The 15,366-nt window shown below is 44.3% G+C and overlaps 1 protein-coding gene across 1 annotated transcript; it reads left to right on the top strand.

Annotated features, from left to right (window-relative positions):
- Nucleotides 1-58: 58 nt before the first annotated feature.
- Nucleotides 59-14,805, top strand: LOC106630524 (syntaxin-4). The gene is made up of 10 exons (XM_074558159.1): nucleotides 59-226; nucleotides 784-864; nucleotides 1,371-1,470; nucleotides 2,594-2,668; nucleotides 5,453-5,514; nucleotides 7,284-7,392; nucleotides 9,080-9,156; nucleotides 12,806-12,937; nucleotides 13,698-13,808; nucleotides 14,124-14,805. The coding sequence occupies exons 1-10, from the start codon at nucleotides 74-76 to the stop codon at nucleotides 14,205-14,207; spliced, it is 984 nt and encodes a 327-aa protein (XP_074414260.1). The 5' UTR covers nucleotides 59-73; the 3' UTR covers nucleotides 14,208-14,805.
- The last annotated feature ends 561 nt before the right edge of the window (nucleotides 14,806-15,366 follow it).

The raw sequence follows: 15,366 nt of genomic DNA, 5'->3' as shown, positions 1-15,366 counted from the left end.
GTATTTCCGGTTGTTTTCCGGGTTTTCGTTATGATTTCCGGTTTGACTCTGCGGTTTTGGAGGACTTCCGGTAATGCTCTATGGCATTGGAGACCCTCCGCTCCGTCTCGATGGTGCTGGAGGACCCTGCGGCCTCTCTATGGTTTCCCTCAGGTTTCTGCGCATGCGCGGCGCGGCCGCTTCCGGTAGTGCCGCCATGAGGGACCGGACGCGGGAACTGCATCAGGCGAGAGGCCAAAAAATGGGGAAAAAAGTTCAAAAATCGGGAAAAAGAGCCCGGAATCGGAACCGGGGAGCCCGAAAATGGGCGAGAAGAGGCGGAAAATGGGGAAAAGGAGGAGAAAAATGGGGGAAAAGAGGAGAGAAATGGGAAAATGGCCGGAAAATGGCAGAAAGGGGGAAAAAAGGCCAAAAATGGGAAAAAGAGACAAAAATGAGGGGGAAAAGTACAAAAATTGGGGAAATGAGCCCCAAAATGGGGGAAAAGAGCCCAAAAATGGGAAAATGAGGTAAAACATTGGAAACAATCCAAACCTTGGGGAAAAGATGCAAAAATGGGGAAAAGAGAAAAAACGCTGAGGAAAAGGAGGCGAAAAACAGGGAAGGAAAGGCCCCAAAATGGGAGATTTGTCCCCAAAATCAGGGAAAGAACCCAGAAATGGGGAAAGGAAACAAAAACGGGGGAAAGAGCCAAGAACCGGGAAAGGATCCCAAAAACGGGGCCGGAGTTGGGTTTGCCCAAATCTGAGATTTTTCCCCCCAATTTCCCCTCCCCCCCCCCAGGGCTCGGACTCGGACTCGGAGGGGGAGGGGCCGGGGGGGGAGGGGCGGCTCCTCGGCCCCCAGGACCCCGCCCTGGCCCAGGTGGGTCCCGCCCCCTTTGCATCTCATTTGCATCTCATCTGCATCTCATTTGCATCTCATTTGCATCTCGGTTTCCCTTTCTCGGGTTCTGGTGGGGCTCTGCTGCGATGTCTCCTGCTCCTGCCTTGATGGGGCCTGTTTATGTCGCGATAGGAGCCGTCCCTATCGCGATATGAGCCGTCCCTATCGCGATATGACGCGCTCATATCCCCGCTCCTGTTGCGATACGTGTCTCCGTCACGACATGACCAGTTTCTGTCACGACATGACCTGTGTCTATTGTGATAGAATGCCCCCTGTCGTGATATTACTCACTCCCATCATGACGTAAGCCATCTGTATCACGATATAACCCATTCATGTCGCGATACAACCCGTTCATATCGCGATATCTCGCGACAGGCGCGCAGCGTGCGCTCCCTGCTGGCGGCGCTGTCCCTGTGCAATGTCTGATATCGCGATAGAAGGTGTTTATATCACGATATAACCCGTTTATATCGTGACAGGCGCGCCGCGTGCGCTCCCTGCTGGCAGCGCTGTCCCGGAGCGCGGCCGAGCTGGAGCAGCTGCAGGAGAGAGCGCTGGGAACGCCCCTCCCCCCCCCGGGTCAGAACTGGGGCAATTTGGGGAATTTGGGGCAATTTGGGGGATTTTGGGGATTTTTTGACAATTTTTGGGGAGACTTTGGGGCGATTTTGGGGGGAATTTTGGGAGGATTTTGTGGAATTTTTGGGAGAACTTTTGGGGGGTTTTGGGTGAGTTTGGGGCATTTTTGGGTGAATTTGGGGCATTTTGGGTGAATTCGGGGCATTTTTGGGTGAATTTGGGGCATTTTGGGTGAATTCGGGGCATTTTTGGGTGGATTCGGGGCATTTTTGGGTGAGTTTGGGGCATTTTTGGGTGAGTTTGGGGCATTTTTGGTGAATTTGGGGCATTTTTGGGTGAATTCGGGGCATTTTTGGGTGGATTTGGGGCATTTTTGGGTGAGTTTGGGGCATTTTTGGGTGATTTTGGGGCATTTTCGGAGCCGTTTCGGGGGCGGGGATTGGGGGATTTTGGGGGGGATTTTCGGGAGGATTTTGGGGAGATTTGTGGGGAAATGGGGAATTCTCGGGGGAGGATTTTGGGGGGATTTTGGGTGAGTTTTGTGCGGGTTTTGCCCATTTTTTGGAGTGAGTTATTGTGGAAATTTTGGGTGAGTTTTGTGCGGTTTTTGCCCATTTTTTGGAGCGAGTTATTGTGTAAATTTTGGGTGAATTTTGCCCAATTTTTGGGTGTTGTTTTGCAAACCTTGGGCGAATTCTTTTTGTGTCGGTTTGGGGTCAATTTTGGGTGAAATTTCCCCATTTTTGGCTCTCTCAGAGCTGCAGGAGGAGCTGGGCTGGTTCCCAGTGATATTTTGGTTATTTTTAATGTGAATTTTGGGTGAAATTTCCCCGATTTTGGGTCCCCAGAGCTGCAGGAGGAGCTGGGCTGGTTCCCAGTGAATTTTTGGTGATTTTTTGGGTGAATTTTGGGTGAAATTTCCCCATTTTTGGGTCCCCAGAGCTGCAGGAGGAGCTGGGCTGGTTCCCAGTGAATTTTTGGTGATTTTTTGGGTGAATTTTGGGTGAAATTTCCCCATTTTTGGGTCCCCAGAGCTGCAGGAGGAGCTGGGCTGGTTCCCAGTGATATTTTGGTGATTTTTGAGTGAATTTTGGGTGAAATTTCCCCGTTTTTGGGTCCCCAGAGCTGCAGGAGGAGCTGCAGCGGCTCCGGGACGAGATCCAGGACCTGACCCGGGAGATCCAGGGGGGGCTCCGAGGTAACCCCAAAATACCCCAAAATTACCCCAAAACGCCCCAAAATTACCCCAAAAATACCCAAAAAATAACCCTTCAAATACCCCAAAATTACCCCAAAAATACCCAAAAAACAACCCCTAAAATACCCTGAAACCACCCCAAAATAACTCCAAATATACCCCAAAATTACCCCAAAAATACCCAAATAACAACCTTTAAAATACCCCAAAACCACCCCAAAATAACTCCAAAAATACCCAAAAAATAACCCTTAAAATACCCCTAAACCGCCCCAAAATAACCCCAAAAATACCCTAAAAATAACCCTTAAAATACCCTGAAACCGCTCCAAAATACCCCAAAATTACCCCCAAAATACCCAAAAAATAACCCTTAAAATACCCCGAAAATACCCCAAAACCACCCCAAAATAACTCCAAAAATACCCAAAAAATAATCCTTAAAATACCCCGAAAATACCCCAAAATTACCTCAAAAAATAACCCTTCAAATACCCCTAAACCACCCCAAAATTACCCCAAAAATACCCAAAAAATAACCCTTAAAATACCCTGAAACCGCCCCAAAATAACCCCAAAATTATCCCAAAAATACCCAAAAAATAACCCTTAAAATACCCCGAAACCACCCCAAAATACCCTGTAATTCCTCCTAAAAATACCCCAAAATACCCCAAAATTACCCCAAAAAATAACCCTTAAAATACCCCAAAACCGCCCCAAAATAACTCCAAAAATACCCAAAAAATAACCCTTAAAATACCCCGAAACCACCCCAAAATAACTCCAAAAATACCCAAAAAACAACCCTGAAAATACCCCAAAATTACCCCAAAAATAACCCTTAAAATACCCCAAAACCACCCCCAAAACCCCTGTAATTCCTCCTAAAAATACCCCAAAATTACCCCAAAAATACTCAAAAAATAACCCTTAAAATACCCCGAAACCACCCCAAAATACCCCATAATTACTGCTAAAAATACCCCAAAATTACCCCAAAAATACCAAAAAATAACCCCTAAAATACCCTGAAACCACCCCAAAATAACTCCAAAAATACCCAAAAAACAACCCCTAAAATACCCTGAAACCACCCCAAAATTACCCCAAAAATACCCAAAAAACAACCCTTCAAATGCCCCTAAACCACCCCAAAATAACTCCAAAAATACCCAAAAAATAATCCTTAAAATACCCCAAAATTACCCCAAAATTACCCCAAAAAATAACCCTTAAAATATCCCAAAATCACCCCCAAAACCCCTGTAATTCATCCTAAAAATACCCCAAAATTACCCCAAAAATACCCAAAAAACAACCCTTAAAATACCCCAAAACCGCCCCAAAATAACTCCAAAAATACCCTAAAAATAATCCTTAAAATACCCCGAAAATACCCCAAAATACCCCAAAATTACCCCAAAAATACCCTAAAAGCTAACTCCCAAAAAATACCAAAAAAAAAAATCTCAAAATGGCTCCAAAAATCCCTAAAAATTACCCCAAAAGTATCCCTCAAAATATCCCCAAAAACAACCCCCAAAAATCTCAAAGTTACCCCAAAACATCTCCAAAAACCACCCCCAAAATTGCCCCAAGATACCCCAAAGTTACCCCAAATTCAGCCCCCAAATACCCCCAAAAATACCCTGAAACTCCCCAAAATATCCCCAAAATACCCTAAAATTACCCCAAAAATATCCCTCAAAATATCCCCAAAAACAACCCCCCAAAAATCTCAAAGTTACCCCAAAATATCTCCAAAATCCGACCCCCAAAATACCCCAAAATTACCCCAAATTCAGCCCCCAAAATACCCCCAAAAATACCCTGAAACTCCCCAAAAATATCCCCAAAAATGCCTTAAAATTACCCCAAAACTGCCCTCAAAAATACCCCAAAATGCCCCAAAATTACCCAAAAATATCCCCAAAAATCCTCAAAAAATACCCCAAAACCACCTCCAAAAATCCCTCAAATACCCCAAAGAATGCCCCAAAAATTCCCCAAAATACCCCAAAATACCCAAAAAGCTGCCCCCAAAATCTCCAAAATATTCCCCCAAAAATCCCCCAAAATGCCCCAAAATTCCCATTTTCCCCCCATTTTTTCTCATTTCCCCCAATATTTGGGTTTTTTTTCCCAATAGTTTGGTTTTTTCCCCAATTTTTGGGGTTTTCCCCCATTTTTTATTGCCTTTTCCAATTCTTTGGTTTTCCCCCCATTTTTTTATTGCCTTTTCCCAATATTTGGGTTTTTCCCCAATTTTCCCAATATTTGGGGTTTTTTTTCCATTTTTAATCAATTTTCCCAATATTTTCCTTTTTCCCCATTTTCCCCAATATTTTGGGGTTATTATTTTTTCCTTTTCTAATTCATTTTCCCAATATTTTCCTTTTTTCCCAATTTTCCCCAATTCTTTGATTTTTTCCCCATTTTCCCCAATATTTTGGGGGTTTTAATCCATTTTTAATTCATTTTCCCAATATTTTCCTTTTTTCCCAATTTTCCCCAATTCTTTGATTTTTTTCCCTCCATTTTCCCCAATATTTTGGGTTTATTTTTCCCATTTTTAATTCATTTTTTCCCCATTATTTTGGGTTTATTTTAATCCATTTTTGATGAATTTTCCCAATATTTTGGGGTTATTTTTCCCCCATTTTCCCCAACATTTTGGGTTTTATTTTTCCATTTTTAATGAATTTTCCCAACATTTTGTGTTTATTTTAATCCATTTTTAATGCATTTTCCCAATATTTCGGTTTTTTTCCCCATTTCCAGCGCTGGCCCCGGCGGCCGAGGAGGCCCCGAACTCCATCGGGGCTCGGCTGCGACGAACCCAGGTGGGATTGGGGGCAAATCCGGGGATTTTGGGCAAATCCGGGGGAATTTGGGAATTTGGGGGAATTTGGATTTTTTGGGGGGAATTGTGGGGAGAACTTGGGGGAATTGGAGCAAATTTTGGGGGATTTTTCAGGGGAATTTTTGGGTAAATTGGAGGGAATTTTGGGGGAATTTTGGGGGAATTTGGGGAATTTGGGGAATTTGGGGAATTTTCAGGTTTTTTAGGGAATTTTGGGGTGAATTTTTTGTGGGTTTGGGGCAAATTTGGGGGAATTTTAGGGGGGATTTTTGGGGGATTTTGGGGTAAATTTGAGGGAATTTGGGGAATTTTCTTTAGGGAATTTTTGGGGGATTTTTGGGTAAAATTGAGGGAATTTTGGGGGGAATTCCAGGGGTTTTTGGAAAATTTGGGGATTTTTAAAGGAGAATTTTTGGGGGGATTTTGGGGGGTTTTGGGGTAAATTTGGGGGAATTTTGGGTTTTTTTAGGGAATTTTTGGGGTGAATTTTTGTGGGTTTGGGGCAAATTTGGGGTTTTTGGGGAATTTTAGTAGTTTGGGGGTTTTTTTGGGGAATTTTTGGGGTTTTTGGGTGAAATTTGAGAGATTTTTGGGGGATTTTTGGGGAGAATTTTGAGCGAATTTTGGGAGGAATTTTTGGGTAAATTTGAGGGAATTTTGGGAGGAATTTTTGGGTAAATTTGAGGGAATTTTGGGAGGAATTTTTGGGTGAATTTGGGGGAATTTTTGGGCTGAATTTTGGGCGATTTTGGGGCGATTTTGAAGGGGACTTTTGGGCTTTTTAGGGCATTTTTGGGAAGAATTTTGGGGCTTTTTTGGGGATTTTTTTGGGAATTTTGGGGTGAATTTTTGGGTGGATTTTGGGTGGATTTGGGGCGATTTGCTCAATTCTGGCCGATTTGGGGGAGGATTTTCCTGGGGATTTTTGGGATTTTCTGATTTTTGGGGGGATTTTTTGGGGACTTTGGGAGTTTTGGGCATTTTGGGGTCGCCCTGACGGATTTTGGGGGTCCCTGGGTGGGATTTGGGTGGATTTGGGGCAGTTTTGGGTTGTTCTGGGCGGATTTTGCCCATTTCTGGCTGGATTTTCATGGGGATTTTTGGGTGGATTTTGCTCATTTTTCGTCGGATTTTTTTGGGGTTTTTTGGCATTTTGGGGTTTTTGGGGTCGCCCTGACGGATTTTGGGGTCCCCTGGATGATTTCAGGGCTCCTTGGGTGGGATTTTGGGTGGATTTGGGTGAATTTTGGCCGTTTCTGGGCGGATTTTGCTCATTCCCGGGTGTATTTTGCTCGTTTTTTGTCGGATTTTTTTGGGGTTTTTTGGCATTTTGGGGTTTTTGGGGTTGCCCTGACGGATTTTGGGGTTCCCTGGGTGGGATTTTGGGTGGATTTGGGGCAGTTTTGGGTTGTTCTGGGTGGATTTGGGGCGGATTTTGGCCATTTCTGGCTGGATTTTCATGGGGATTTTTGGGTGGATTTTGGTCATTTCCGGGCAGATTTTTTGGGGTTTTTTGGGGTTTTGGGGTTTTTGGGGTCCCCCTGACGGATTTTGGGGTCCCCGGGATGATTTCAGGGCTCCCTGGGTGCGATTTTGGGTGGATTTGGGTGAATTTTGGCCGTTTCTGGGCGGATTTTCGTCGTTCTTTGGCGTATTTCGCTCGTTTTTCGTCGGATTTTTTTTTGGGTTTTTTGGCATTTTGGGGTTTTTGGGGTCCCCCTGACGGATTTTGGGGTCCCCCCACCCCAGCACGGGCTCCTGGCCCAGCAGTTTTGGGGGCTCACGGGGACCCTCCAGGCCGCCCAGGGCCGCTACCGCCAGCGCAGCCTGCAGAGGATCCAGCGGCAGCTGCAGATCGGTGAGAAAAACCCAAATTTGGGGGATTTCAACCCATTTTGGGGGGCCCAAAAAATCCTGGGGGGTCCCTGGGAGGGTCCCTGGAAAATTTTGGGGGGGTTCAGAAAAAATTTGGGGGAATTTTGAGAATTTTTGGGGATTTTAGAAGGTTTTGAGTGAAAGAGAAATGGAAGAGGGACCCAAAATTTGGGGCGGAACAAAAAATTTTGGGGGGGTCCCAAAAAATCCTGGGGGGTCCCGAAATCCTTGGGAGGGTCCCTGAAAAATTTTGGGGGGTTCAGAAAAAATTTGGGGGAATTTTGAGAATTTTTGGGGATTTTAGAAGGTTTTGAGGGAGGGAAAAATGATGGAGGAGGGACCCAAAATTTGGGGCGGAACAAAAAAATTTTGGGGGGTTCTGGAAAATTTTGGGGGGGTCCCAAAAAATCCTGGGGGGTCCCGAAATCCTTGGGAGGGTCCCTGGAAAATTTTGGGGGGGTTCAGAAAAAATTTGGGGGAATTTGGACAAAATTTGTGGGATTTTGGGAGGTTTTGAGGGAAAGAATAATGTTGGAGGACGACCCAAAATTTGGGGTGGAACAAAAAATTTTGGGGGGGTCCCAAAAAATCCTGGGGGGTCCCCAGGTCCTTGGGAGGGTCCCTGAAAATTTTGGGGGGTTCTGAAAAAATTTGGGGGAATTTTGAGAATTTTTGGGGATTTTTGGAAGGAAAAAGGTTCGGGGAGATGGAAAATTTTGGGGGTTTGGGAAAATTTTGGGGTCCTAAAAATTTTTTTGGGGGGGGTCCCAAAAAATTCTTGGGGGGGTCCCTGAAAATTTTGGGGGGTTCTGGAAAAATTTGGGGCCAAAATTTGGAGGAATTCCTGAAAAACACCAAAATTTGGGAGAATTTTCCATTTTTTGCTTCGTTTTTTCCCGTTTTTGGGGTGATTGTTCCCAATTTTGGGGCCCTTTTCCATTTTTGGGTCAATTTTCACAATTTTCAGGTCATTTCCCCCATTTTTGGCTCAATTTCCTCCATTTCTTTGGCTTCATTTCCCCATTTTTGGGTAAAATTTCCCCGTTTTTGCTCAGTTTTTCCTTTTTTCTCTCAATTTTCTCATTTTTGGTTTCATTATTCCCAATTTTGGGGTCCTTTACCCCATTTTTGTCTCAATTTTCCCATTTCTGGGGTCCCTTTTCCCCATTTTTGGCTGAATTTTCCCATTTTCGGGGTAATTATTCTTAATTTTGGGATATTTTCCCATTTTTGGCTGAATTTTCCCATTTTCGGGGTAATTATTCTTAATTTTGGGATATTTTCCCATTTTTGGCTGAATTTTCCCATTTTTGGGTCCCCATCCCCATTTTTGCTCAAGTTTCCCATTTTTGGGGTATTTTCACCCATTTTTGTCTCAATTTCCCCATTTTCAGCTCCATTTTCCCAATTTTGCCTGAATTCTCCCATTTTCGGATCCCTTTTCCCATTTTTCTCTCAATTTCCCCATTTTTGGGGTCCCTTTTGGAGTTTGAAAATCCCAATTTTGGGACAATTTTCCCCTTTTTTCGTCCCTTTTTCCCATTTTTTTTCCTATTTTCCCGTTTTTGGGGTGATTTTCCCCAATTTTGGCTCCGTTTTCTCACCTTCGGGGTCGTTTTTCCCGTTTTCTCCCAATTTTCCCGATTTTGGGCGATTTCTCCCCATTCCAGCCGGGCGGGCGCCGCCGTCGGAGGAGGAGCTGGAGGCGATGCTGGAGTCGGGCCAGAGCCAGATCTTCGTCAGCCACGTCAGATTTGGGGAGAAAAACGGCGAATTTGGGCAAAAATCAGATTGGGGGCTTTGGGGGGATTTTGGGGATTTTTTTGGGGATTTTTGGGGATTTTTTGGGGATTTTTTTGGGGATTTTGGGGTTCCCAGGAGCCGATGTTGGGCCAGAGCCAGAGCTTCGTCGGCCGCGTCAGATTTGGGGCCAAAAACGGCGAATTTGGGCAAAAACGGGGCAAAATTGGGATTTGGGGATTTTGGGGGATTTTGGGGATTTTTTTGGGGATTTTTTTGGGGATTTTTGGGGATTTTGGGGTTCCCAGGAGGCGATGCTGGAGTCGGGCCGGAGCCAGAGCTTCGTCAGCCACGTCAGATTTGGGGGGAAAAACGGCGAAATTGGGCAAAAATGGGATTGGGGGATTTTTGGGGATTTTTTGGGGATTTTTGGGGATTTTTGGGGATTTTTTTGGGGATTTTTGGGGATTTTGGGGTTCCCAGGAGCCGATGTTGGGTCGGAGCCAGAGCCAGATCTTCGTCAGCCACGTCAGATTTGGGGCCAAAAACGGCGAAATTGGGCAAAAATGGGGCAAAAATGGGATTGGGGGATTTTGGGGGATTTTGGGGATTTTTTGGGGATTTTTTTTGGGGATTTTGGGGTTCCCAGGAGCCGATGCTGGAGTGGGGCCGGAGCCAGATCTTCGTCAGCCGCCTCAGATTTGGGGCCAAAAACGGAGAATTTGGGCAAAAATGGGATTTGGGGAAAAACTGGGATTTTTGGAGAAAATTTGGGATTTTGGGGTTTTTTTTGGGGTTAATTTTGGGAGATTTGGGGTTTTTTTTGTGGAGTTGTTTTGGGGTTTTTTGGGGTTAATTTTGGGGGGTTTGGGGGCATTTTTGGGTGGATTTTGGGTTTTTTTGGGGTTTTTTTTGAGATGATTTTTGGGTGGTTTTTGGGCTTTTGATGGATTTTCGTGGGGAGTTTTGGGGAGATTTTGGGGATTTTGAGGGCTTTGGGTTGTTTTTGGGGTAACTTTGGGGATTTGGGGATTTTTGGGGGGGTTAATTTGGGGTTTTTTGGGGTTTTTTGAGGGATTTTGGGGGGAATTTTTTTGGGGTTTTTAGGGAGATTTTTTTGGGGTTTTTTAGGGTTTTTCAGGGTTTTTTTGGGGGGATTTTTGGGGAGATTTTGACGGGATTTGGGTTTTTTTGGGGGGGAGTTTTTTTGGGGAGTTTTGGGGTTTTTGTTTTCTTGTGTTATTTTGGGGTTATTTCAAGATTTCCTTGAGTTTTTTGGGTTATTTTGGGCGGATTTTTACGGGATTTTTTTGGGGAATTTGGGACATTTTTTCCCCTCCTGGATTTTTCCCATTTTTGGGTGAATTTTGGGCTTTTTTTGATGGATTTTCCTGGAGGTTTTTTGGGGGAATTTTGTTGGGATTTGGGTTTTTTTTAAGCTTTTTGGATTTTTCCCATTTCTGGGTGAATTTTGGGCTTTTTTTCGATGGATTTTCATGGGGGTATTTGGGGATTTTTTTGGGTGAATTTTGGGCTGATTTCGATGGATTTTCGCGGGGATTTTTGAGGATTTTTTCTGTGAATTCTTTTAGGATTTATTTCTTTTTTTCCCTTCCGTTATTTTTCCCGTTTCCGGGCGATTTTTGGGCTTTTTTCTATGGATTTTCGAGGGGGTTTTTGGGGGGTTTTTTGGGCTTTTTTCGATGGATTTTCGTGGGGTTTTTTGGGGATTTTTTGGGTGAATTTTGGGCTGATTTCGATGGAGATTTTTGGGGATTTTTTTGGGTGAATTTTGGGCTGATTTTGCTGGATTTTCGCGGGGTTTTTTGCGGATTTTTGTGTGAATTCCTTTAGGATTTATTTTTATTTTTCCCTTTCGTTATTTTTCCCGTTTCCGGGCCATTTTTGGGCTGATTTCGATGGATTTTCGAGGGGGTTTTTGGGGGGTTTTTTGGGCTGATTTCAATGGATTTTTGTGGGGGTTTTTGGAGATTTTTTGGGTGAATTTTGGGCTGATTTTGATGGACTTCCGTGGAGATTTTTGGGGATTTTTTTGGGTAAATTTTGGTCTTATTTTGCTGGATTTTCGCGGGGGTTTTTGGGGATTTTTTGGGTGAATTTTGGTCTTATTTTGATGGATTTTCGTGGGGGTTTTTGGGGGGTTTTTTTGGGCTTTTTTCGATGGATTTTCGCGGGGTTTTTGAGGATTTTTTGGGCGAATTTTTTAGGATTTATTTCTTTTTTTCCCTTTCGTTATTTTTCCCGTTTCCGGGCGATTTTTGGGCTTTTTTCGATGGATTTTCGAGGGGTTTTTTTGGGGTTTTTTGTGCGAATTCCTTTAGGATTTATTTCTATTTTTCCCTTCTGTTATTTTTCCCGTTTCTGGGCGATTTTTGGGCTTTTTTCGATGGATTTTCGCGGGGGTTTTTGGGGATTTTTTCTGTGAATTTTGGGCTGATTTCGATGGATTTTTCATGGGGGTTTTTGGGGATTTTTTGGGGAATTTTGGGCTGATTTTGATGGAGGTTTTTGGGGATTTTTTGGGTGAATTTTGGTCTTATTTTGCTGGATTTTCGTGGGGATTTTTGTGGATTTTTTTGTGTGAATTCTTTTAGGATTTATTTCTTTTTTTCCCTTTCGTTATTTTTCCCGATTCCGGGCGATTTTTGGGCTTTTTTCGATGGATTTTCGCGGGGGTTTTTGGGGTTTTTTTGGGTGAATTTTGGGCTGATTTCGATGGATTTTCGTTGGGATTTTTGGGGGGAATTTCTGTGGGATTTGTTTTTTTTAACTTTTGGGATTTTTCCCTTTTTTTTGGTGAATTTTGGGCTTTTATCGATGGATTTTCGTGGGGGTTTTTTGAGGATTTTTTGGGTGAATTTTGGGCTGATTTTGATGGATTTTCGTGGGGGTTTTTGGGGATTTTTTGGGTGAATTTTGGTCTTATTTTGCCGGATTTTCGCGGGGATTTTTGTGCGAATTCCTTTAGCATTTATTTCTTTTTTTCCCTTCCGTTATTTTTCCCGTTTCCGGGTGATTTTTGGGCTTTTTTCGATGGCTTTTCATGGGGGTTTTTGGTGATTTTTTGGGTGAATTTTGGGCTTTTTTCGATGGATTTTCGCGGGGATTTTTGGGGATTTTTTGTGCGAATTTTTTAGGATTTATTTTTATTTTTCCCTTCCGTTATTTTTCCCGTTTCCGGGCGGTTTTTGGGCTTATTTTGATGGATTTTCGTGGGGATTTTTGGGGATTTTTTTGGGTGAATTTTGGGCTGATTTCAATGGATTTTCGCGGGGATTTTTTGGGTGAATTTTTTTGGGATTTGTTTTTTCTTTACCTTTTGGTGTTTTTCCCGTTTTTTGGGTGAATTTTGGTTCTCTTTCGATGGATTTTTGTGGGGGTTTTTTGGGGGTTTTCTGGGTGAATTTTGGGCTGATTTAGGTTTTTTTAGCTTTTTGGATTTTTCCCATTTTTGGGTGAATTTTGGGCTGATTTCAATGGATTTTCGTGGGGGTTTTTGGGGGGTTTTTTGGGCTGATTTCGATGGATTTTCGCGGGGATTTTTGCGGATTTTTGTGCGAATTCCTTTAGCATTTATTTCTATTTTTCCCTCCCATTATTTTTCCCGTTTCCGGCCGATTTTCCCCCGTTTCCAGGCCCCATCCCCGCTGTCCTCCCGCGCCCTGGACGAGGCCGGGCAGCGGCACCGGGAGCTGCAGCGCCTCGAGCGCGGCCTCCGCGAGCTGGGCGAGCTCTTCCAGCTGCTCAGCGGCACCGTGGAGGCCCAGGTGGGACTGGTTATACTGGTTTGTACTGGGAGGAGAAAAAACGGCGATTTTCGGTGAAAATTTGGCGGTTCTAGCTCAAAAAACGGCGATTTTACGGCAAAAAACGTGAATTTGGCGGCGGGAAATCGGGGTTTTGGAGGTGGGAATGATGCTTGGAGGGACTGGTTTGGACTGGGTTGTACTGGGAGGGACTGGGAGCAGGAAATGTGGTGATTTTGGGTGAAAAAATGGCGATTTTAGGGCCGAAAATGTCATTTTTATGGTAGAAGTGGGGATTTTGGGGTAGAAAACGGGGATTTTGTGCCTGTAAATGGGACTGGGTTGTACTGGTTTATACTGGGAAGGAACTGGGATCAATTGGGAGGCACTGGGAGGAGAAAATTTGGTGATTTTGGGTGAAAAAATGGCGATTTTAGGTCAAAAATGGCAATTTTGGGACAAAAATTGGTGATTTTGAGGTAGAAAATGGGGAATTTGGGGATGAAATGGGACTGCTTTGTACTGGTTTATACTGGGAGGGACTGGGAGGAGAAAATTGGGTGATTTTGGGTGAAAAAATGGCGATTTTAGGTCAAAAAAGTCATTTTTATGGCAAAAATGGGTATTTTTGGGGTGGAAATGGGACTGGTTTATACTGGTTTGTACTGGGATGAACTGGGAGGGACCGGGATGAACTGGGAGCAAAAAACCCGGGGATTTTGGGTGGAAAAATGGCGATTTTAGGGCCGAAAACGTTTCATACTGGTTTGTACTGGTGCAGGGTGACGTCATCGACCGCATCGAGCAGCAGGTGCTGCACTCGGGGGCGCACCTGGAAAAGGGGCGGGGCCACCTCCAGGGGGCGGGGCGGCGGCAGAAGGCGGCCCGGAAGGTAACTGGGATTAAACTGGTTTATACTGGGATGGACTGGGAGGGACTGGTTTATACTGGGAGGGATTAAATGGGGACTGGTTTATACTGGTTTGTAATGGGAGGGAACTGGGACATACTGGTTTATACTGGGAGGGGTTAAAGGGGCACGGGGAGTTACTGGTTTGTACTGGGCCTCACTGGGAGCAAGCCCCAACTCCCAGACCAGGCCCAGCCTGCTCCAAACCGCTTTAAACCGCTCCAAACCGGTTTATACTGGTCCGGATTGGTTTGTGCCGCCCCAAACTGGTTCGTACTGGTTTATACTGGTTCGCAGAAGCGACTGGCCCTCGCCGCCTGCGCCTCGGTCGCCATCTTGGTCCTGGTCGCCATTGTGGCCGCCTCAGTGGCGTCCGGGTAGCTCCGAGCCCTTCCATTGGCTGCGGGAGCTGCCAATCGACGCAAACCCCACCCTCCGCCGCCTCCGATTGGCTGGGAGTGACATCACGGTGCTGGGAGCCGAAGTCCGCCCCGTTCGGCGGTGATTGGGCGGTGCGGGTGTCAGTCAAGCATGGCGCGGTTTTTATTGGTTGGTGGTGATGTAATGGTGGTGGCGGGGAGGACTCGGCCCCTCGGCGGTTTCTATTGGCTGGTGGTGACGTCACCGGCGAGGAAAGCACTTTTTAGCCCAAAAATGGCCCAAAAAAGGCCAAAAAACCCCGAAAAAATAATAAAAAAAATTTAAAAATAAAATGAGGTGAGAATTGTGTCACAAGTCCCTGAAATCCACGAAAAATCGCTCGGGTTTCAGCCGCAAAAAGCCAAAATTCGGAAAAACCAAGCCTAAAAAATGGAAAAGTGATGAAATGGACCCAAAATTTTGGGGTTTTTTCGCAGTTTTCACCCCTCGAGTTCCTTTGTGCCCAAAAGTCCCAAATATGGGAAGATTTGCACAAATGCTGGAGCCCAAAGGGTCTGGAATTCATTGAATTGTCCCAAAATGGCCCAAAAATGCAAAAAAAATCATCCCAGAAATCTCGAAATCCCTTAAAATTAAATAAAATCCTCAAAAATCTCCCTAAACTCTTTTTAAATCCACCAAAATCCCCCAAATTCCTTCCAAAAATCCCCCCCAAAGAAAACTCACAAATTCCCTTTGAAAATCCCCCAGGAATTCCCCAAAAATTCCCAATAATCCCCCAAAATCCCCAAATCCCCTTCCAAAATCCTGAAAATAAAATAATACTAAAAACAAAAGAACACATTCTCAATAAAACAAAAAAAAATCCCCCCAAAATTTATTTAAAATTCCAAAAAAAATTCCCCCAAAATTCCTCCAAGAATCCCCCCAAAAATCCCCTAAAAATTCCAAAAAAATCCCCCAAAAATCACAAAAAATATTCTGAAAAAATATCAACATCTCCCCAAAAAATCCCCTAAAAATTCCAAAGAAATCCCCCAAAGTCACAAAAAATATTCCAAAAAAATCTCAACATGCCCCGAAAAAAATCCCCTAAAAATTCCAAAAAATTCTTCAGAAATTCTCCAAAAAGTCCTTTAAAAGTCCCCAAAAAATCCAC

The sequence above is a fragment of the Zonotrichia albicollis genome, chromosome 24 (genome assembly GCF_047830755.1).
Source record: "Zonotrichia albicollis isolate bZonAlb1 chromosome 24, bZonAlb1.hap1, whole genome shotgun sequence".
NCBI classification, from domain to species: Eukaryota; Metazoa; Chordata; class Aves; order Passeriformes; family Passerellidae; genus Zonotrichia; species Zonotrichia albicollis.
This window is presented reverse-complemented; position numbering and strand designations above follow the sequence as displayed.